This window comes from Hyperolius riggenbachi, chromosome 6, assembly GCF_040937935.1.
Source record: "Hyperolius riggenbachi isolate aHypRig1 chromosome 6, aHypRig1.pri, whole genome shotgun sequence".
NCBI lineage: Eukaryota > Metazoa > Chordata > Amphibia > Anura > Hyperoliidae > Hyperolius > Hyperolius riggenbachi.
The window spans coordinates 51,159,205-51,183,225 of record NC_090651.1 but is presented as its reverse complement, the minus strand read 5'-3'; the positions used below and the strand labels follow the sequence as shown (position 1 = coordinate 51,183,225).

The window sequence follows — 24,021 nt, the reverse complement described above, 5'->3', positions numbered from 1 at the left end:
ACGATATGGCTTGCTTGGCAGTTGGCAACAGCCATTATTCCCACAATGCAACCAGGCTCCCACAGTGTGATGTCAGTACCTAGGTCCTGACATCACACTGTGGGAGGGGGTTCATCACAATATCATCCTCTGATGATCCATTTGAGAAAAGGTAAAGATTTATCATGGGAAAAGGGGTATCAGCTACTGATTGGGATGAAGTTCAGTCCTTGGTTACAGTTCCTCTTTAATGCAGGGTTTTCAAGGTTTTGTGGGTAAAAACTAGCAAGAAATGAATTGCCATCAAAACCACTGTTTGTTGTGAATGGCCAACCGCTTAAGTGGTTGTAGCATGGCATGTTTTGAAAGTGATCAGAGATGTTACAACCCTCATCTGCATATGCACCGGCGTAACAATAGAGGATGCGACCCCTGCCCCCGCGGGGGGGGGGGGGGGGGGGGGCGCTCAGGGACTTTTGGGGGGCAGGAGTGGTCGCAACATAAGAGGCTTCAGAAGCAAGCCCCTGATGACGCCATAGCGAAACCGGTCGGGCCTGGGCCTACGAGTGGTTGGTGTAGGAGCGGCACCTTACACTATTTGAAACGCGCTTTTATACTGCGGGTCCCTTTCAAAAGGACCCGGATGTGAGTATTCTTTTATGATCGTTTATGACGTTTTTTGAGCAATAAAAGCTGATGTTTTTAAGAAAACGGTGTACACTTAGATCTGTTTTATGGTTTTATGCTGAGGATAATCGTGATGGTTTATGAAGAAAGAACTGGATCATATATGATGGAGAAGTAGTGATCGTTCGCTGGTTACCACAAACGTTTAGACCTTATAATCTGGGTCTCTCATCCGCTTGGTAAGCCTGCACTTTGAAGGGTGTGGTGGTGGATTGAATTATTGATGCCCATCAGCGCTGAAGTAATTGTGAAAAAGGACTGTTGAGGAAGTCTATCTGAGGACTTTTTACTTGTGGCAGCTTTTAGGAGCATTATAAGTCCTTGGCGCAGATATATTTATGTATATTTGTTGAACCTACATTTAACACCCTGCAAAACAACTGTGTGACCTCAACCTAAAAATAGGCACACACACTAGCTGACACCCAGCCAAGGCGGTTGTTAGGACTGCCTACACCAAAAATCTAGTATGTATACAGAAACCCTCCAACATCTTCTAAAGATCTGGCATAGCTGGACTTCAGCAACAATGGTTCCTGATCGATGCTGAGTGCATTGTTCTCATCCTTATCCCGCCAGCTACTCAGATGTGTGCCCCAATTCAATCCTCCTACCAGAATGATAACACACGTTCCCTAGTCTTGGGTGTGAGGTCCGTGGTCTCTACACCCTGGAACTAGTCTGAAGTATAACAGAATGATAACACAAGTTCCCTAGTCTTGGGTTTGAGGTCCGTGGTCTCTACACCCTGGAACTAGTCTGAAGTATAACACAATAATAATACAGTAGTAATCTGGCTCAGTGTGAATTCCCAGGTCCTCCTGGTTCAAACACACTGTTGGATCTGACTAAGGTCTGAGTGCTTCCACGTAGTGTTCGCAACGGCAGACAATTTGAGAGTGGCCAGCAGCAACCATATATAGAGCAGTGCTCTCTGGCGCCACCCTAAAATGATCAACCAATGGTTACCAGCTCTGAGGTCAGCTGCCCGGCCTGGTCAGCTGATCCCCCCTTGATCATCATAAAAGTTCTGCCTTTCAGCGCGCGTGTATTCCTGAACCTGTGTGAACTAACAGGCTCAGCCACACCAGCTGCACGCTGCTGCGTGCAAACCGCCGCGCTGGACGCGGAACCAGCCGCCTTGCTGTCAGTACATGCGGCGGCATTTCCGTGTTCTGGCATGTCACTAGATGCACGCTTCCGCGTGCAGACCGCCGTGTTGGACGCGGAATCAGCCGCCTTGCTGTCAGTACACGCGGCGGCTTTTCCGCGTTCTCTCACAGAAAATAAGAAATTGTATTTATTATGTTATTTTCACTATAGTTCCTCTTTAACCACTTTACCCCCCGCGGTACGGATTTCTCCGTCCCTTTTTCCATCCTTATAAAACCAAGGGACGGAGAGATCCGTACCTCCCGCCACTCGTGCGCGCGCTTCCGCTGCTCGTGCACGCCGCTGCCCGCTCGCCCGGAGATCAATGAACGGGTAGATCCATTCCCGTTCGTTGATGTATGCCCCTGCAATGATCTGCTGTTTCTATGAAAAACAGCGCAATCATTGTGATTTTCCTAGCCTCATCGTGCTTCCTGTAAGCGTCCTTCCGGACGCTTACAGGTTGCATGAACAAAGACTCAATGTAAATAGTAAAACTACACCCTAAAGCATTTTACATATACAAATACATTAGCTTTACACAATAAAAGTAACTCATTACCTCCCACACTCCCCAATTTTTTTTTTTGTAATTGAAAAAAAAAAATACAATAAAAAAAAACATAAATAGTTACCTTAGGGACTGAACTTTTTAAATATTTATGTCAAGAGGGTATAACACTGTTACTTTATAAACTATGGGCTTGTAATTAGGGACGGATGCAAAATTGAAAAAAATTCACCTTTATTTCCAAATAAAATATTGGCGCCAAACATTGTGATAGGGACATAATTTAAACGGTTTTATAACCGGGACAAATGGGCAAATACATTTCATGGGTTTTAATTACAGTAGCATGCATTATTTAAAAACTATAATGGCCGAAAACTGAAAAATAATGATTTTTTTCCCACATTTTTTCCTATTTTCCCATTAAAATACATTTAGAATAAAATAATTCTTAGCATAATATCCCACCTAAAGAAAGCCTAATTGGTGGCGAAAAAAACAAGATATAGTTCATTTCAGTGCGATAAGTAATAATAAAGTTATAGACGAATGAATGGAAGGAAAAGGTGAAAATTGCTCTGGTGTTTCAGGGGTAAATCCCCTCGGTGGGGAAGTGGTTAAAGTCTACTTCTACTCAGATTTACAAATAAGCACAGTAGGCGCTTGTCAAGAAGTGGCTGGTAATGGGGAGGTGTCTGAATATGGCCAGCCCCTCCCTCTTCAGTGCCGTCTGCTCTCTCTCCACCCACCTCAGAGTATCTACACAGACTATCACTAAATGCGCCTGTATAATGTGAGGCTTTTGTATAGCAATGTTAGGCCCGGTTCACACTTGCGGTGGCCCTCCGGAATCGCCGTGCCGGAGCCGCACCGCCTGCAGAACGGACGGAACGGACGCACGGCATAGCAATTAAAGCCTATGCGTCCGTTCACATGGGTCCGTTCTGCAGAACCGGAGCCGGACCAGATCCGGGCCGGATCCGGACTCCGGCCTCCGTTCCAACATGCGCTATTTTTTCATCCGGCCCCTCCGGCAGCCGTATCCGGGGCGGTTCCGGACTGCACCATCCGGCCAATACAAACAAATGGGAACCGGAGGCCGCACAACACACTGGCTGAGAAATCCGGATGTTCTACCCCACTTCCTATGCGGATTTTTGCGGCGATATTGGCTGGGGACACATGGGCAAGCATTTTGGAGTGGAGCAGCACGAGCTGGAGGTGTTGGCAGGATGTTGGCAGCATGTCGGAGGTGGAGGTGAGTGCTAAACAGCAGAGGGCCTGATTCCACAGGTCCCCCTTCTGCTGACCTCCCAGACCCCAACATTTTTTTTTTTTTACGTATATTTTGCCAAACGGATCCGGATCGCATCCTGATTGCCACCTGATGCAACCTGACCGGATCCGGATCGGATCCGGATCAGAACCGTACGGTTCCGATCCGGATCCGGTCCGGATCCGGTCAGGTCATCCGGTCCGTTTGGCAAACAACCGCTAATGTGAACCGGGCCTTAGGCCCGGTTCACACTTGCGGTGGCCCTCCGGAATCGCCGTGCCGGAGCCGCACCGCCTGCAGAACGGACGGAACGGACGCACGGCATAGCAATTAAAGCCTATGCGTCCGTTCACATGGGTCCGTTCTGCAGAACCGGAGCCGGACCGGATCCGGGCCGGATCCGGACTCCGGCCTCCGTTCCAACATGCGCTATTTTTTCATCCGGCCCCTCCGGCAGCCGTATCCGGGGCGGAGCCGGACTGCACCATCCGGCCAATACAAACAAATGGGAACCGGAGGCCGCACAACACACTGGCTGAGAAATCCGGATGTTCTACCCCACTTCCTATGCGGATTTTTGCGGCGATATTGGCTGGGGACACATGGGCAAGCATTTTGGAGTGGAGCAGCACGAGCTGGAGGTGTTGGCAGGATGTTGGCAGCATGTCGGAGGTGGAGGTGAGTGCTAAACAGCAGAGGGCCTGATTCCACAGGTCCCCCTTCTGCTGACCTCCCAGACCCCAACATTTTTTTTTTTTTTACGTTAACTTTGCCAAACGGATCCGGATCGCATCCTGATTACCACCTGATGCAACCTGACCGGATCCGGATCGGATCCGGATCAGAACCGTACGGTTCCGATCCGGATCCGGTCCGGATCCGGTGTCATCCGGTCCGTTTGGCAAACAACCGCTAATGTGAACCGGGCCTAAGTTGTTCTTCTTTAGAGTTCATTGATTTCACAATAAGTTTTTCCTCTGTTGAGCAGCAGTAGGGAGGCATGACCTAGGGTGTGGTGTTTTCTAAGGGGTGGAGTTTAATGCAACATGTCTTTTCTGCCTATAGGTTCTTGAGATGAAAATCCAGCCCTGGCTGTGCCAGAGTCCCCTTCAGTCCCACCTGATGCAGATATTGCAAACAGAGTTTGAGCCAGGAAAGAGTTTGGAGCCCCATTCTGTACAGATGCACTACTAGCCTGGAGGGGGAGGAGAGACCTGGGGCTGCACAAGACAGAATGCGACGGAGGGGGAGGGGTATAGATTGAGAACACTGGAGTAAGATGATCCGGCATTTTAGATCTCTCAACAACGTATCAGAAAGAAGGGAAATGGATGTGGGGGGAGTGGTCAGGGCTGGATTTCTGGAAAGGCCACAAAGGCCCAGGCCTTGGGCGGCAGATGGCCAAGGGGCAGCTGGACATGAAAGAGGGACTGCTGCACATGGAAGAGGCTGCAAATGGAATATGGAAGCTCCAAATAAGGAGCAGGAAATGGGAAGCTGCTGCTCGAGGGATCTGTATATAGGAGGGGGGTGCGGCACATGAAATAGGATCCATAAGAAAGTTGGCCAAGGGGGAGTGGTAGGCCGAAATTTTGCATATGCGAAATTTCTGAGAAAATCATAATACATTTTGTATGTAATAGTAATATTTCAAAATTTCACTTAATTTTCGCGAAATTTTGCATAATTTTGTGCCGACTTTACAGGTTAATAGCAAAGCCCCTATACAGGCTATTGCTACCACAATTACTACATATGTTATGCAGAATAGTAAGTATAAGTCACAAAAATAATTCTTCAAAAAGACCTTGTAGTTTTTAAGAAACTTGATTTGAAAAATGCAAAGAAAAATGGTTTTTAAATTGTTATTTTTCTGAGTTTAAAAACCATTTTTTACTTGCATTTTTAAAATCGAGTTTTTCAAAAACGATAAGGTATTTTTGCAAAATTCTTTTTTTTGACTTGTACCCACTATTCTTAACATACGTAGCAATTTTGGTGTCAATAGCATGTATGGGGGGGCTGTGCTATTCACTGCTAAAGTCTGCAATAAATTACCGTATATACTCGCATACAAGCCGAATTTTTGACCCCCAAAAAGGGGGTCAAAAGTTGGGGGGTCGGCTTGTATTCGAGTCTTCCCTGGTGGTCTAGCGGTGGGTGGTGGGTGGTCCGTGCCCCGCTCCCCCCCTCCCCGCTCCCCCCGCGGCCGCCGCTGCTATTACCTGCTTAGGCAGCGGCCGCTTCCTAATCCGCGTTCCTCTTCTGAACTTTCAGCGTGACGATGCAGGGGGCAGGAAAGAGCGGTTCCCCTGGTAACGGCGATACAGATCACCGCTATAGGGAGCCGCGCTCTTTCCTGCACTCTGCATCGTCACAGCAGCAGCGCCGGGCGCGCTGCTGTGATACACGCTGAAAGTTCAGAAGGTGAATGCGGATTAGGAAGCGGCCGCTGCCTAAGCAGGTAATAGCAGCGGTGGCCGCGGGGGGAGCGGGGAGCACTACCTACCTATGCTGGGCACTATACTGGCTAAACTGGGCACTATACTGGCTAAACTGGGCACTATACTAGCTAAACTGGGCACTATTCTGGCTAAACTGGGCACTATACTAGCTAAACTGGGCACTATACTAGCTAAACTGGGCACTATACTGGCTAAACTGGGCACTATACTAGCTAAACTGGGCACTATACTGGCTAAACTGGGCACTTTACTAGCCATACTGGGGCACTATACTAGCTAAACTGGGCTCTATACTAGCTAAACTGGGCACTATACTGGCTAAACTGGGCACTATACTAGCTAAACTGGGCACTATACTAGCTAAACTGGGCACTATACTGGCTAAACTGGGCACTATACTGGCTAAACTGGGCACTATACTAGCTAAACTGGGCACTATACTGGCTAAACTGGGCACTTTACTAGCCATACTGGTGCACTATACTAGCTAAACTGGGCACTATACTAGCTAAACTGGGCACTATACTGGCTAAACTGGGCACTATACTGGCTAAACTGGGCACTATACTGGCTAAACTGGGCACTATACTAGCCATACTGGGGCACTATACTAGCTAAACTGGGTACTATACTAGCTAAACTGGGCACTATACTAGCTAAACTGAGGCACTACCTACCCATACTGGGCGCTATACTGAGCACTATACTGGCTATACTGGGCACTATACTGGCTATACTGGGCACTTTACTAGCTATACTGGGCACTATACTAGCTATACTGGACACTACCTACCTATACTGGGCACTATACTAGCTATACTGGGACACACTGGGGGGCTGCACCAATCCAGCATTTCCTACCCCCGGCTTATATGGGGGTCAATCATTTTTCCCTGGTTTTTCAGGGAAAAGTTGTGGGGTCGGCTTATATGCGGGTCGGCTTATATGCGAGTATATACGGTACGTACATTTTTATGCGAAATTATGAATGACTACACTAAATCAATTGAATTTGCAAATCGTAATTATGTATAAGCGTAATTGCAATTTAGCGAAATCTTAATTTGTTGATTACGATCATCACTACCTAGGGGAGAAAAAACTATAAATCCAGCCTTAGGAGTGGTGGGAGTGGGGGGATGGGGGGCTCATCCAGGAACCCTAAAGAGAAGCTGTACTCTAAAATTCTTACAATAAAACGCATACCATTCTATTCATTATTATGCAGGAGAACAGAGGCGCCAAAAGGATAAAAGGAAGCTAAATGAGCTTAAAAAACAAATTCTTGGTAAATAGAGGAGGTAGTGGTGGACTTACCTCCTCCAAGTAGACACACAGAGGTGCCTGGTTCTTCTACTGACCACATATGCTATTGCTCCATTGTTATTGCCTGATGAAGCGGGATGAAACCTGCGAAACGCGTTGCATATTTGGAGTTCATAAATAAAATATATTGACTGTGTTTACTACAGTCGTTGTGTGTCTACTTGGAGGAGGTAAGTCCACCACGACCTCCTCTATTTACCAAGAATTTGGATTTTAAGCTCATTTAGCTTCCTTTTATCCTTTTGGCGCCTCTGTTCTCCTGCATAATATTGAGTCCACCCTGGGTGGAGGGTTGAACCCCCTTTTTTCTCATCTACAGAGTGCGACTTCTTATTCCTTAGTGGGGTCAGGAAAATCTCCCCACCTGCCTCTACAGTGGTTGCCTAATGGTAACCCTGGTTTGTGAGTATTAATATTTACTCTATCTAGTAACCATTTACCAGTAAATATCACACTATTGGGGCTCTTGGTGTTCCTTGTTTTTATATTCTATTCATTATGTTCTCCTGGACCCCTATGTGCTGTTTCTGCCACTCCCTGCTGCAATCCTGGCTTGTAATTGCCAGTTTTATGCAGTGTTTACAAACAAAAGACATAGCAAGTGATAGGCTGAGAGTAGCTCAGTGTGTGAGTCATACAGAGTGTGCAGGGGGCCTGGAGAGGGTGTGTATAGCTTCTATCCAATCACAAGCAGCACAGCACATTCCAGCCTGACTGCCTCAGTCCGACAGAAGAGAGAAGATTAGATCATATAACAGAGATAATACAGCCACTGTGCAACTAGGCTGCAGTTAGACAGAGCACATTAGAACAGGTATAGGAACTTATAGGATGGAAGAAATAAGGATGAAAATGTTGTTACAGAGTCTCTTTAAGAATCCATTCATTACCTGACATTGAACAGCTCTATACTGGAGATGGCTCGAAGTGTTCAATAAGATACATATAAGCCCTGCTTGCACTTTGTGTGAGGCTTGGAATGGAGCCAAACAAAATCAGGAGGAAGTGTATCGGATTGGCCCATTTCCAATCTAATTGACCATCTCTATTCATTGACCTTGCTAGATGGTCTGATGCCTCTTCACTAGACTCTTGCTGCAGCACAGACTTCCATTACTGTAAGCTATATGTGTTCTGATATCTCTGTATTCCATCTACTTTTCTATGCCTCACCCTACAAGCCTTCATTGCCACTCCTTCCTGTTTGAAAGCTGTACACACACACACACACACACACACACACACACACACACACACACACACACACACACACACACACACACACACCACATACACACACCACACCACACACACACCACACACACACATACACACACCCCACACACACACCACAGAGACAACACACACACCCACACACCAAACACACACACCACACCACACACACACCACACCGCACACACACACCACACCACATACACCACACCACACACACACACACACACACACACACACACACCGCACACACACACCACACCACATACACCACACACACCACATACACCACACCACACACACACACCACACACACACACACCACACCACACAGACCACACCCACACCCCAAACACACACACCACACACACACCACACACACACCGCACACACACACACCACACCACATACACACACCACACCACACACACACCACACACACACACACACACACACACACACACACACACACCACACAAACACACATACACCACACCACACCCACACACCACACCCACACACCACACACACACACACACACACCACATACACACACCCCACACACACACACACACACCACACATACACACACACACCACACCACACACACACACACACACACACACACGTACGTTTTTACAGAATCCAATAGTCTGCCGTAGTGACAGAGGCTTCCACCCAGCTTGATTGCAGTCCTCCTAATACAAATGAATGGCCCTAAAGACAAACTCTAACCTCCCGTCCTGACTGCTGATGTTGAGCGCTCATAGCGGGTCTACATGTCTTTCAGGCATGATAACTGTCTTGAGGAAGCGGACTTGGATCTGTAAAGTGCGTTGTCAGGCCTTGTTTCCACTTGCACAAGTTCTCAGCACCCCACAGTGATGTGATCCGCAGGGATATCAGAAAGTGCATAGACGGCACTTCCTGATGTTTCCCTTCATGCGAATTGACAGCAGAATTGTAATGCATGGTTGCATTCATTTCTGTGCACTCGTGTTATTATTAATTATTAATGAATGGGATCGCAAACCCATCGGAGAGAATCATGCATGCGACGGCCACCTGTGCTGGTTGCACGCAGTATAATAGTGGATTTGAAGCCTTACTTGAATAAAATGTGTGACTTCTTCTGCATTTCATTTATGAAGATAAGCTGAAGTCAACGACTACCTCCTTTTTAAACAGTTTTTAATTATTTTATCTGATTTAGGGCACCTCCTATCTGTGTAACTTTTATAACCTCTGTTGGGAAGTACATTTTTATGATCCAACAACAGACAGAGGTAGTCAACTGGCCTCAGGGATGAATGTGACACGGTGAGTCCCAATGGGTTGGAGGATCATTAAGCCTCCTATAATCCATACAGTAAACAAACATTTCAAATGGAACTCGACCCTGAACAGGTGGCTTATCCAAAGTTCATATTTTATTGATCATATACTGCGGTTACACAGCATACAGAACCAGCACAATGTTTTGGGCTACATGCCCTTTGACAAGTGCTTAGAGCACTTGACATAGTGTGAAGTGCTTGACAAAGAACATGTAGCCCTAAACGTTGTGCTGGTTCTGTATGCTGTGTAACCCATTATATGATTAATTAAATATGAGCTTTAGACAAGTCATCTATTCAGGGTTAAGGTCCATTTGAAAGTTTTATGATCCCCTTTTTTTTGGTATACAGTATACAGTATGTTCATTTTTAACTGGACAGCGACTGCTGTAATCGTTGAAGTAAGGACCATCTTTCCCATACAGGCTTACAATGGTTGCTTGCATAGGCAGCCCTGGTTTGTAAGTAAGTACCCTTTGTGTATCAAAGATAGATAACAATAAAGTAACGACCGTTCAACGACCAAGCAGAATTCACACATAAACGATGTAAAGAACGATATTTTAAGGGAAGTGAGGTAATGTACATCGGAAATGACGTATGTATAACGACATAGACCGACCAATTAATGTACTGATATGAATGATCGTCGGTTAAGTGATCATGAGAAGTCCGCGGCTGTATACGCAGGGCATGCGTTCTGTGTCGATTGATCATTCTATATCGGTAGATTAGCTGTACACACTTTGGTTGTTCATCGTTGGTCGTTACAAAAAATCCAACAGGATGGATCAAAAACAACTAACCATATTGGTCGTGTACACGCGTCATTGGAAATTGTTCGTTATGTGTGTATGAATGATCGTCGGTTGTGCATGCAAAAATCGATCATTCTCGTTCATGTACAAACGATTTTTATCTGACGTGTGTACGAACCTTTAGAAGCATAAGACACAATAATGGACTCCTGGAGTCCCTGTTTGTTTGTTTTTCCTGCAGGATCTCTTGACCCTTTCAAGACCTTTTCTCTCCCAAATGGTCAGAGGAAAACACCTCGCCAAATGCATTGAAGTCTATGGACATGAGAACGTTTTTTGCATAGATGAGAACATGGGCGAAAATAAGCCTCTTCCTGGTGCCTAACCCTTACCTCCTAACTCTAACCAATAAAACTAACCTCCCTCTAATTTATCCCCTAACACTAACCGCTAAACTATGCCTGAATCTAGTTGATGACCCTAACTCATATTCACCTTTTGCTGCCTTAAAGAGACACTGAAGCGGAAAAAAAATTATGATATTATGATTTGTATGTGTAGTACAGCTAAGAAATAAAACATTAAGATCAGATACATCAGTTTTATTGTTTCCAGTACAGGAAGAGTTGAGAAACTCCAGTTGTTATCTCTATGCAAACAAGCCATTAAGCTCTCCGACTAAGTTATGCTGGGAATACACGTTTTGTTTTTGCCTTCGTTTTAGCCTTCGATTCGTTCGGTAAACGAATCGAGTGTTGAAAACGTATGTGAAAATAGTCATAATCTCATTATAGTTTCGATTAATAGACCCCAAAAACGAACGACTAGTGATCGAACATGTTTGATATTATCTCTCTTTATCCATCTAATCGAGCCATTGGTAGGCTTGATGGCTGTTCAGATCGATTATATGTTCGTTTATGTTAGTCCGTCCCTGTAAAAAGGGATTTTCGTTTCGTTTCTTTGCAGCCTTCGATTATTGGAAAAACGAAACCATCAGAATCGAAAAAAAAAAACGAAACCGTGGGTGGTGATATTAACCGTACGTTCCATTATTTCGGCAACGAAAAAGACAAAAGGCACAATCGAAACGAAGGCTAAAACGAAGGCAAAAACGGAACGTGTATTCCCAGCATTAGTCGTGGAGAGGGCTGTTATCTGACTTTTATTATCTCAACTGTAAGTAAACTGTTTACTTTTTCTCTGCTAGAGGAGAGGTCATTACTTCACAGACTGCTCTGAAAGACTCATTTTGAATGCCGAGTGTTGTGTAATCTGCACATATTATAGAATGATGCAATGTTAGAAAAAACACTATATACCTGAAAATAAAAGTATGAGAATATTTTCTTTGCTGCTAAGTAATTATTCATAGTACACAACCAATTCACTATATCATATTTTTTTTTTTCGCTTCAGTGTCTCTTTAAAGAGATTCTGTAATGAGAAAAAGTTCCCCTGGGGGTACTCACCTCGGTAGGGGGAAGCCTCCAGATCCTATCAAGGCTTCCCCCCTCCTCCTCCGTCCCATAGTGGTCTCGCTGCAGCCCACTGAATGCACAGCTGACAATTTGTTAGGCTGTGCAATATTTACCCTTCCCTGTTCCAGCGGGAGCGCTGTTGCGGCTCTTTACTTGGAAATTGGTGGAAGTAGCTAATCTCAGTTGGGTCCGCTCTACTGCGCAGGCACAAAAGACTTGCGCCTGGGCAGTAGATCGGATCCGACTGGGATCGGCTATTTCCACCTATTTCCGAACTGCTACTGTGCCTGCGCTGGAGCCGGGAAGGTAGATATTTACATGCCTGCGGTTTGGAGGGGGCAACGACAGACCACCGGCGGACACAGGAGGACGGGGGAAGCCTCATTAGGATCCGGAGGCTTCCCCCACCTGAGGTGAGTACCCCCCAGGGGAATTTTTTATAGTTACAGAACCTCTTTAACCCTCAGTGCCGAATCAAAATAATGTGGGCCTATATCTTGGCAGGTATCATCTATGTAACAGCCAAGTGCCAGTTAGAGTTGATGTTCAAATTCAGCATTATGTGGTTGTTATTATTATTATTTAGTATTTATATAGTGCCGACATCTTCCGCCGCGATGTACAGTATTGTCTTGTCACTTAAAGAGACACTGAAGCGAAAAAAATATATATGATATAGTGAATTGGTTGTGTACTATGAACAATTACTAGAAGATTAGCAGCAAAGAAAATATTCTCATACTTTTATTTTCAGGTATATAGTGTTTTTTCTAACATTGCATCATTCTATAATATGTGCAGATTACACAACACTCAGCATTCAAAATGATTCTTTCAGAGCAGTCTGTGAAGTAATGACCTCTCCTCTGGCAGAGAAAAAGTAAATAGTTCAATAACACTTGAGATAATAAAAGTCAGATAACAGCCCTCTCCACGACTAACTTAGTCGGAGAGCTTAATGGCTTGTTTGCATAGAGATAACTGGAGTTTCTCAACTCTTCCTGTACTGGAAACAATTAGACTGATGTATCTGATCTTAATGTTTTATTTCTAGCTGTACTACACATACAAATCATAATATCATAATTTTTTTTTCGCTTCAGTGTCTCTTTAACTGTCCCTCAGAGGGGCTCACAATCTAATCCTTACCATAGTCCTAATGTCTATGTATACAGTATATCGTGTAGTGTATGTATCCAGGGATGGGCTTTCGAGTAGTTACTACTGGAATTCGTGATTAAAATGAGGCTTAATTGCCTCAGCTGTGTGCATTGGAGACCAGGGGTTACTTACCCAGAATTCCGCCGGCTTCTATGCGTATCAAACGTCTCGCATGAGGCCTATGGGATGCGTTGCAAGACTCACTACCGTGCACTTCCTCCTTCAAGCCGGAAGCAGGAAGTGCACGCTACGCATAGAAGCCAGCGGAATTCTGGGTAACTAACCCCCCGTCTCCCATGCACACAGCTGAGGCAATTAAGCCTCATTTGAATCACAAATTTTAGTAGCGCACTACTCGAAAGCCCATCACTAGATGTATCATAGTCTAGGGCCAATTTAAGGGAAAGCAAATTAACTTATCTGTATGTTTTTGGAATGTGGGAGGAAACCGGATTGCCCGGCGGAAACGCACGTATAAGAGAACATACAAACTCCGTGCAGATAGTGCCCTGGCTGGGATTCAAACTGGGGACCCTGCGCTGCAAGGCAAGAGTACTAATCACTACGCCAACATGCTAGTTCAGAACTTCAATTACCAACACTAGTGGCAGTGCCCAAAATGAACTCCATGCAGCTGAAGATTCCTGAGCACCAGCGTCAGCTATAATATTGTAAGCCAATTTAATTGTGATGCAACAACCTGCTGTTTAGATTTTTTGCTGTGTTGTAAGCAGAGTTTGAGTTTTGGCATGCTTAACCCATTCGCGTTCCGTCGTTTTCACTTGAGAAATGTTCACCTCCCATTCATTAGCCTATAACTTTATAAATACTTATTACAATGAACTGATCTATATCTTGTTTTTTCCGCCACCAATTAGGCTTTCTTTGGGGGGTACATTTTGCTAAGAGCCACTTTACTGTAAATGCATTTTAACAGGAAGAATAAGAAAAAAACGGAAACAATTCATTATTTCTCAGTTTTTAGCCATTATAGTTTTAAAATAATACATGCCTCCATAATTAAAACTCACGTATTGTATTTGCCCATATGTCCCGGTTATTACACCGTTAAAATTATGTCCCTATCACAATGTATGGCGACAATATTTTATTTGGAAATAAAGGTGCATTTTTTTCCGTTTTGCAGCTATCACTATTCACAAGTTTAAAATAAAAAAAACATAGAAATATTTCATCTTTACATGTTTAGACCCTTAGGTAAATATTTACATGGTTTTTTTTTATTGTAATGTTTTTTTTTTTTTTTTTTATATTAAACATTTTATTTGGGTATTTTTGGGAGGGTGGGATGTAAACAATAGTTTTATAATGTAAATGTGTCTTGAGTTTTATTTTTTTTTTACTTTTAGTTGTACTTTTTGGCCACAAGATGGCGGCCATGAGTTTGTTTACATGACGTCACTATAAGCGTAACATACGCTTAGAGAGATGCATGGGGGAGGTAACAGCCAGAAAAAGCGCAGCTTCCGAGAAAAGCTGTCGCTTTTTCAGCGGGGGAGAGGAATCAGTGATCGGGCACCATAGCCCGATTCACTGATTGCCTGGCTAATGAACCGCAGGCCGGGAGCGCGCGTGCACGCGCGCGATCGGCCGCGGGAGCGCACATGGTTCCTGGACTTAGTTTCTATGTCCAGGAACTAAAATAGGTTAAGTAGCCAACAGGGACATCACTAGAATCTCTTGCCCTACAAGCAGGGGCGAAACTACAGAGGAGCAGTCCCTGAAACCCCCGGGGGCCCAGAGCTATAAGAGGGTCCTCCCAACAACCACTTCACTCCCTAAGATATAGTAGTCCATCCTTCAGATCAGGTGATTTTGTGGCTATATTTGTTATAGGTGTAAAGATTATGATGTCCACACTTGTTTTATTACCCTTGCAAGATAGGCTCCTGGGCTGTTCGGGTCACCAGTGGTAGATAAGGGAAAGGGAGTGAACATTCGGGGCTCCATGAAAGGGAACCGAAACTGAGGATATGGATTTTTCCTTTTAACCTCCTTAGCGGTATGCCCGACACTGTCCCCCAGTATAATTTTAAGTCATCGCATAGTTGTAATAGCTTCAGCAAGCACTAGGCTAGCTAGCAGTGGTGACCGGCATCTCCCGATTACTTTTGATCCCCCTGATCGCCCGCTAAATACATTACCCCCCCTGGATCCAGCGGTCGCGCAGCCTCCCTGCACAGCTCCGGTCCTCTCTATGGGGAGGATCCGGTCTGCGCATGACGTCATGTTCGATCCTCCCCATAGAGAAGAGCGGAGCTGTCCGGGGAGGCTGCAACGATCGCTGGATCCAGGGGGGGTAATGTATTTAGCGGCGATCGGGGGGGGGGGGGTCAAAAGTAATCTGAGAATGCCGGCCACCACTGCTAGCTAGCCTAATGCTAGCTGAAGCTATTACAACTTTGCGATGACTTAAAATCATCCTGGGGGACTGTCAGCTGCAAACCCTCCGGCGTGCGTAACACCAGGTTAAAAAAATACCAGTTGCCTGACACTCCTGCTGATCCTGTGTCTCTAATACTTTCAGTCACAGCCCCTCAACCAGCATGTAGATCAGGTGCTCTGACTGAAGTCAGACTGGATTAGCTGCATGCTTGTTTCAGGTCTGTAATTCAGCCACTACTGCAGCCAAATAAATCACCAGAACTGCCAGGCAACTGATATTGTTTAAAAGGAAACATCCATATCCCTCTCAGTTTAGGTTCCCTTTAAGGTTTTTGCTGGGAGCCCCATGGTTAGGTTTAAATGCACAACAGTATGGTGTAAGTTTTCATCAAATCGATCGCAAATCAAGTCTGAATTTCTGATTGTGATCACGGAAAAAATTTATACCAAGTGTAACGTTGATTGATCAAGTTTCAAAAATTCCCACTGATTTTATCAGTATTGGAGAGAGTTTTGAGCCTTTTCAATTGATACCTATTTGATTGTTTAAGAAAATCGACTGAGTGAACACGTAGCGGTGGATCTGCGTTTCAGAATTGACTGCACAATTGACTGCCATGTGTGGCAATGTGAGCGATTCAATTCCGATCGATGGTCAATATTTGTATCAGGCAAGTCAATCAGTTTGAAAGTTGATCGAACTCCTGTTGCCCAAAAACGCTGTTCTCTCAGAAAAAGATCTAGAGTGTGTAGAGGTTGTCCCTTGATTAGTGAACCATCATGTTGGATCACTTTCGACTAACCTCAATAGTTCTTGCGTGGAACTTCTTTGGACACCTCCATCTTGACATCCTCCTGAGTAAAGAACAAACCACTCATCCAAGAGCCAAGCAGCATAGTCAGTACAGCAATTGTGTCCTAAACTGTCACCGAAACAATCAAGAATGATCAGTTTGAGTGAAAACAATTGTCCATAGGCATATATATATATATATATATATATATATATATATATATATATATATGGCTGGCTGGCTATAGTCCCCCCCATTGTTGCACCTTGCTTCTTCAGATGCTTGTCTAGGTGCCTTCTTCTCAGTGTAATCCAGACACGCAGAATGATGCTGCCTCTATGACAGTCTGCTGATGCTGGTGGGCAGATGTGGATCTCCTTACATCCGCTTACAGGGAGCAGAGGTGTCTGCCACAGTGCCGGGGATGCAGCAGGAGCTGATGGAGAGAGACCCCACATAAAAGCCCCCTAGGTGTGTGCAGGGGGGAGGCGCAGGCCGTGACGTCACTGCGTGTGGGGGCGGCAGGAGGGGCTGCACAAGTGCACAGCCTCTGAGCATTGAATGAGCCCGGCGGGAGGCTGCTGCTGCTGCTGGCACCTCCGCTGCCTGTGCCCCGTCTGCGCTGTGCCCCCCTCCCCTCCCCTCTCTTCCATGCTGCAGAGCTCAGGCTGCAGCGCTGTGCCCGGGCACCTGGATGGAGGTGACAGAAGATGAGCCCCCCACCACTCTCAGCAGACATGCCACCCCAGCATTCCTTCTAACTGGTGTCATGTCTCCGCAGCCTGCAGCTGACCTACTCCTCTGCCTTATGGGGGCCAGCCTGAAGGACACCCTGTAGACCCCCCTTTCCTCCCCTGGACCCTGTGCTGCTGCTGCCATCCCTTTGCTCCAACCTTCCCTGCAGAACACTAGGAATAGCAGATCCGTGCTGGGCACTAATGGGCAATCTATCATCCCTCCTATGTAAGTATGAGTGGGCATGCTTGGGGGCTGCCCGGGTGTATGTGTGGGAGTTGGAGGGGGGGGGGGGTCGAATTGGAGGGGTCAGTTGTGTGGGCTACAAATTGCAGTGCTGCAACCACTCTCCATAATAGTTTTATCATTGTACACAAGGGGGGCTCACCTCCAGACTGGCCCCCTTTTGCAAAAAAAATTGCTTTATTTTGTCAGCTTGCAGGAGACACTTGTCACTCTGGCACTATGTGCCCTGCTTGGACCAGAATTGCACTAGTTGAGATTCCTGCACACGAACTGTATTTTATGCAGTTGCTAGAGAGATAATCATTTTTTTTGCTGTAATCTCCTACACTATGCCTAGTAGTTTTATTTTATGGGCTTGAGATGTTCTTTTAAGTATGCTGCTACTGTATTATCTGAATGAGAATATCATTATTATGAAAGGTTTGAATTATTATTTTGAAGGTTTGAGTTTTCCAAACTGACATTTCCACCATGGGTGCTTATAGCGAGATATAGGGAAGAGATTATGTGCAACACTGACACTCAAGGCATTATGTGGTATTTTATAAGCTGCATCTGTATGTCTTGTGCAAGAACTAGTATGTGTTTTGTAAAAAAAAAAATAGCTTGAGATGGATTGTACATCCTGTGCAGTTACTGTCATTTTACGTTGCTGGGATATCCTCTAGACCGCCGGTATCATGACATATCAAGCCTTTGTGTCTGATTCTATTTGATAAGCCAGTGTGGCTTGCATCACGACTGTATCTGGGCAGGAGAGAGAGGTTCCAGGTTTGGCTTGGAGCGAATCTCTCTGTGCTCTCAGAATTCCCTGAGAATGTGTGCTTGCTGTAGGAGCTGTCCGCGAGCAGGTGCTGAAAATAGGATGGATGGGTGATACAGTACCATTATTCCAGTTTCCAACAACCACTGGAAGAATTTCAGAAGGCTTAATGCTCTCTCCTCATTTGATGTACTTGTGTGGGGTGTGTTGGCCTTGGAGCCAGGGAAATCCTTGAATGTGGACGATACATCGTAATCGTTCTTCTACTATCCTTAGACTTAACTGGGGGTTTCGTTTTTTTTTTTTTAAGTCGTGAATGCTCTCCTATTGATCCAGTTTGTACATAAAAATGTCCACAGATAGCATACCTTACTGGGAAAAAAAACTACAAATCAATAACAATAGAAGTAGTTGAAGTTAGGGGAAGACACACAGTATTTCATTATGACAAGGTGATTGGACTCGTAATTTTTAGTTTTTTTTACCATAAAAGGGCAAAATCCAATTGTCACTGGAAACCAGCACCTCTCTTGGGAGATAATGGAATTCACATGGCGTTATCTTGTGCATTTGTTCTAGGCTGGTACCAGCACTATTGGAAGGCCCATTTGTTGCAGGGAGTTAAAAATGCCTTGAGATGAATAACTCAATAGGTGGTTGTTTTGTCCCAATTCTCAGTGTTACTGAGGCAGTATACTTTGAATGGTTACTTTAGGTCAGACATGTCCAAAGTCTGGTTTGGAAGCCAAATATGGCACGCCAAGCCTTTTCTGGTGGCTCCCAAAGCTCTCTACAGTTTTTAATTCCATAAGGTCCGTATCTGCAGTTCTGAATGCAGGGGCCACCTTGTGTTGCTGCCCTGCCTTCCCCAATTGCTCACCTGCAGGTTATCAGCCACCACTGTAGCAGTAGCAGCTACTGGTTACCAGCTCCCACAATGCCAGCAGCAGTAGCAGCCACTGATTAGCAGCTGCCACTGTGCTAACTGCACACGGTATATGGATGGGTTATTTCCTGTGGGAATGTTTTATTTTACAATCGTGTACCTAATGGCAATCAGCAAAAATTGTGTTGAATTTTGCTAGTTCGGCCCCCTAGCACTCGCAAGAACAGCAATATGGCCCTTGGCCTAAAAAGTTTGGACACCCCTGCTTTAGGTAGTCCCTCATATTACACAGAAGTGGCAAGATTGTACAGTCAATATTGTATCACTGACAGGCACCTTTCTGACCCCTTGCACACTTTTGGCGTCGAGTTACGGCACTCGCCTCCACCACAGCTCGTCACAGTGGTCATTAATGTCTATGCAAGAGGCCACAGTACCCATGGTGCGAGGCGATGGAAAGCAAGTGGCTCACGTGACACCATGTGTTTCCGTGCAGTGTTCGCGTTATGGCGTGGTGCTTGACTCTATGCAAGTCAATAGCACCGCAAACAATCTTTTTAGAGATGTTCACGGTAGCGGTAAGGCGCACTTGCGCAGATTGGGGAAATTGACGTGATGTACTTCCTGTCCAGAAGTTAGCATGTCACTGTGCGGGGGCCAGGATCACGCAAATTTCCCTCTTGGCGCAGTCTGCTGCAGGGACACAACTAATTGTAATGGTGTGATGCGCAGCGGTAAGCTCTTATGTTTGTGCGCCAATTGCACCGCACAATATGTAAAAGGACCCTAAGGTGCCCATTACCGGTTCAATTTTTTAGCTAACGATCATATTTTTGATTACATCTTTTAGATTGAAAGGAAAGATATATTAGGCCTGATTCACAAAGCGGTGCAAACTGTTTGCACGTCAGTGAAAAGCCCTTTTAACTCGCGCGAAGCTCCCGCAAGCAAAGTTTTGTGCGGGCAAAACGTGCAACGCACCGCGCTTCGCGCGCAGCGCCCATTAAGCCCTATGGGACTTTGTGCACGCGCGTGCGCGTTTGCGCGCGGGACTTTGCGCGCGATAATCAGCACAAAGCGGTGCTAACTCAGCGGTGCAAAGGTTATCACGCCTAAAGTCTTTTAGGCGTGATAACTGAGTTATCACCACTTTGTGAATCAGGCCCATTGTCTCCACCAGTCAAGATCCTATCTAAGTAAAAATTTGTCAAGCAGAACAATCATTTCATTATGGAAATGATCTAAAATGCAATAGTTCAGGATCGATTGGGTCCATCAGCCTCTCCATTTTCATACAATATGATCTGAATAATCTGATCGGAAATATGAGCCTTCGCTAAAAATTGATCAATGATATAATCTTGACTGTTCAGTCTTACCCCTTCTGTGCAATATGAGGGATTACTTAAAGTGTCCATCCAAAGTATATTTACCAGAGATTGTTAGTCCCCAAGCTTCTGGCTGCACACTTTAGAAACCAGCTGTACAGTGTCTTAAAAGCTTATGATATTAGGAGCAACAAATACAGCAGTGTACATAGATGTTCTAAGCTTGCACAAAAAGTTGACACAATTAGATTGTATGGTATGTGATCGGTATTGAAGGCAAATGCTGATCATGCCTTAACCAAGGATATTTGTGATTCAGTTAATAACCATTTCTATGACTCAGTATCACCATGGCATGGTCCCTCCAGCAATGCTCAAAAAACCTGTGGGAGTGTTTCTTTCAGGACCCCCCCACTCCTACCTCCAATTAATTGCTTTCAGTTACCTCTTTGCCCTGTTCACAAGTTAATTTGGTAAACAAACTCAGATAACATGAAAAGTGGTCATACACTGGCTGAGTTTTCTGACAGGTTTGATCGCTTTGATTCAATCTTCCGCATTGACCAGTAAAATGTTAGTGGCTCAGTCAATTCTAAATCGGTTATTTACTTTAATCTGATTGAGATGAAGTAGGATAAGGTGGCACCCACGTTCTGATAGGGGAACGATCGAATGCTTGTTGGATAAGGCCACTATTGATCCGTGTATGGCTAGCTTTAGCTTAGGCAGCCGAAGATAAGAAGCAAGGCACATTCTTTTGACAACAGATATAGCTTAGAGGTGAATCCTATCAGTGCATTGCTCTGACTCACTTTCTTGAGAAGCTATGCAAACGGAAATCATGGACAGACAAGATGTTCATGTAGCAGTTAAGAGGAGTCATGTTTTAAGTCTTTATTAGGATCATAATGCAAGTTAACTGTAAATGTAAGTCCCTTTGTGTGGTGTGCACGCTTCAGTGACTATCAGGCTGTGATGTTGTATTGACGGGTATTGATGTAAGGCTGTGATGAGAAATAGCTTCCTATACATTGAAAGAACCAGTGCAGCATCCCCCAAAAGCATGTTGTATCTCTTCTGCTGCACAAGGCCCTTCCACTGAACCACTCCTCTGCTTCATTTAGCTTGCAGATACACGTTGCTACCGTGTTCCCATCGGGCCTCTGTATCTATATTTGGAATACAGATTTGGGCAATCAATGTATACGCAGTCCTGGTGATCAATCCTGAGCTTCTCCCATGCAGGCTCAGTTCAGATTGGCTCTATTGGTATTTGCTGTCAATTTGCAGAAGCTGTGCAATAATTTGTTCACTAGAATGGCCGCGCTACATAAACTGCAGGGATTAAACAATGTTTGCAGTCGATATTTTTAGTAACACCATTTTGAGACAGCAATTGAAAGTCTTACGACTCAAGATTCAGCTTAAAGCTTAGAAGCAAAGGGGTTAAAGAGAAACTCCGACCAAGAATTGAACTTTATCCCAATCAGTAGCTGATACCCTTTTACATGAGAAATCTATTCCTTTTCACAAACAGACCATCAGGGGGAGCTGTATGGCTGATATTGTGGTGAAACTCCTCCCACAAGAAACTCTGAGAACGTACTCTTGGCAATTTCCTGTGTGTGAACCTTGCTGCATTGTGGGAAATAGCTGTTTACAGCTGTTTCCAGCTGCCAAAAAAGCATGCAGCAGCTACATCACCTGCCAACAGTAAACATGGCACCATGTAATAAATGTCAGAGTGTAAATCAGGGATTTAAAAGATTTTACAATGGGCAAACACTGACTAAATCATTTATACATAATTATTGTAAAAATGAAGCACTTTTTTATTACATTATTTTCACTGGAGGTCCTCTTTAAGGCACTTACCCATGGCAACCAATCAAGACTCACGTTTCACTGATCTAACTCTAGTAAGGTGTAGTCTGATTGGTTGATGTTTGTTCCTGTAATCTGTGCACTGACTTTGCTCACACCATAATTGCCCACATCCTATGTGCATCAAGAGTGTGTGTGTATTTTAGTGTGATGTAACATTTGAGATGCTTCAGAGTGCAGTGCCTTTTTGGTTAAAATAATCACTATCATGAAAAATTATAAAATTTAAATGCATGTGTATGCATATATATAAAAAGTACATATGTATTCCAGAGTAAAATGCGCTAGTTCCACGTGCTCTCATTCCATCAAATTGCAGTAGGAAAATCTGTAACAACAAAATAAAAGTTCTGTAAAAAGGGTAGAAAAAGTATCTAAATGCAAATTGCATGCCTTAAAACGCCATACAATGCGGATAGGTGTGATAGGCCCTTAAAGTGAACCAGAGATGAAGCATCCTCATGTATTTTACCATATATATCAGTGGGAACATTAGAGAAAACACCTACCCTGCTCTCTGTTTCATTATTTACTGTTCAGATTGCTTCTTATCAGCCCAGAGAAAATCCCAGACTGAGCATTCAGTCTGGCTTTGCTATAATGACTCCGCTATAATAATTCCTGAGCAGAGCCACAAGGGGGCAGGCTTGGGCTTGAAAAGACACCAGAGAACACAGACTCAGTTGTAAAGATTCCTGAAGGAAGCCAGACTGAATGCTTAGTCTGGGATTTTATCTGGGCTGATAAGAAGCAATCTGAACAGTAAATAATGGAACAGAGAGCAGGGTAGGTGTTTTCTCTAATGTTCCCACTGATATATATGGTAAAATACATGAGTGTGGTTCTTCTCTGGTTCACTTTAACAACAGTGAGGTCAGCAGGGCCTGCCTTGGAGTGTGAGGTTCAGATACAGTACCTTCTCATGTTGTATGTACTATACCTATACATGTGATTTAGATGCACATGCTTCAGTTACTCACATACAATAAGCTGACAATCAGGGCTGTGGGGTCGGTATAAAAATCATCCGAGTCCGACTCCTCAGTCTATGAAACCTCCGACTCCAGATACACAAAATTATTCCAACTCTGATTCCTCGACTCCTTAGTCAAATTTTTACAAAGACTATTGATTTGGTTAAAAAAACATCCGACTCCGACTCCTCAGTTTATTGAAACCACCGACTCCAGGTACCCAAAATTGCTCCGACTCCGACTCCTGACTCCACAGCCCTGCTGACAATAGCCACGTTAGTCAAAACCAGGGCTGTTTTTAGGCATAGGCAAACCAGGTAGATGCCTGGGGTGATCCCAAAAGGAAAGGGCACCACAGTGCTATTTATAGTGTAGAGTTGCATAGGACTCTTATACAGAACTACTGGTTTCATTAAGAAAATGATGAATCGAAATATAAACACCTAAATGAACAGAGAACCTCACAGTGCCGCCTCCTGACGAATGAGGTTTCTCGATGCATCACCCTAGTCGTAGGAACACGGCATGTCACACGATGGATGCGAACGAGAGGCCAAACGATTGCGGTACTTTGCGCAGGAGTCCTCAGGGATCTTATCATTATCGCCATGCATCACCAAACACGTCGCAAGTTTGTGG

General features: G+C 44.7%; 1 protein-coding gene across 13 annotated transcripts in view; it reads left to right on the top strand.

Moving 5' to 3' along the window:
• The first annotated feature begins 17,211 nt into the window (after positions 1–17,211).
• LRRC7 (leucine rich repeat containing 7) overlaps positions 17,212–24,021 on the top strand; it is a 503,433-nt gene continuing 496,623 nt past the window's right edge. For 9 of the 13 annotated variants that reach the window (XR_011021947.1, XR_011021946.1, XM_068239242.1 and 6 more), the window contains exon 1: positions 17,213–17,529. Coding sequence is in view for 1 of the 13 variants with exons in the window: in XM_068239242.1 (XP_068095343.1) it covers positions 17,505–17,529 (25 nt within the window). In the remaining 12 variants the exon portion in view is untranslated. Of the gene's footprint in view, positions 17,530–24,021 lie in introns of all 13 variants that reach the window. The other 4 variants (XM_068239239.1, XM_068239240.1, XM_068239250.1 and 1 more) reach the window with 1 other exon arrangement.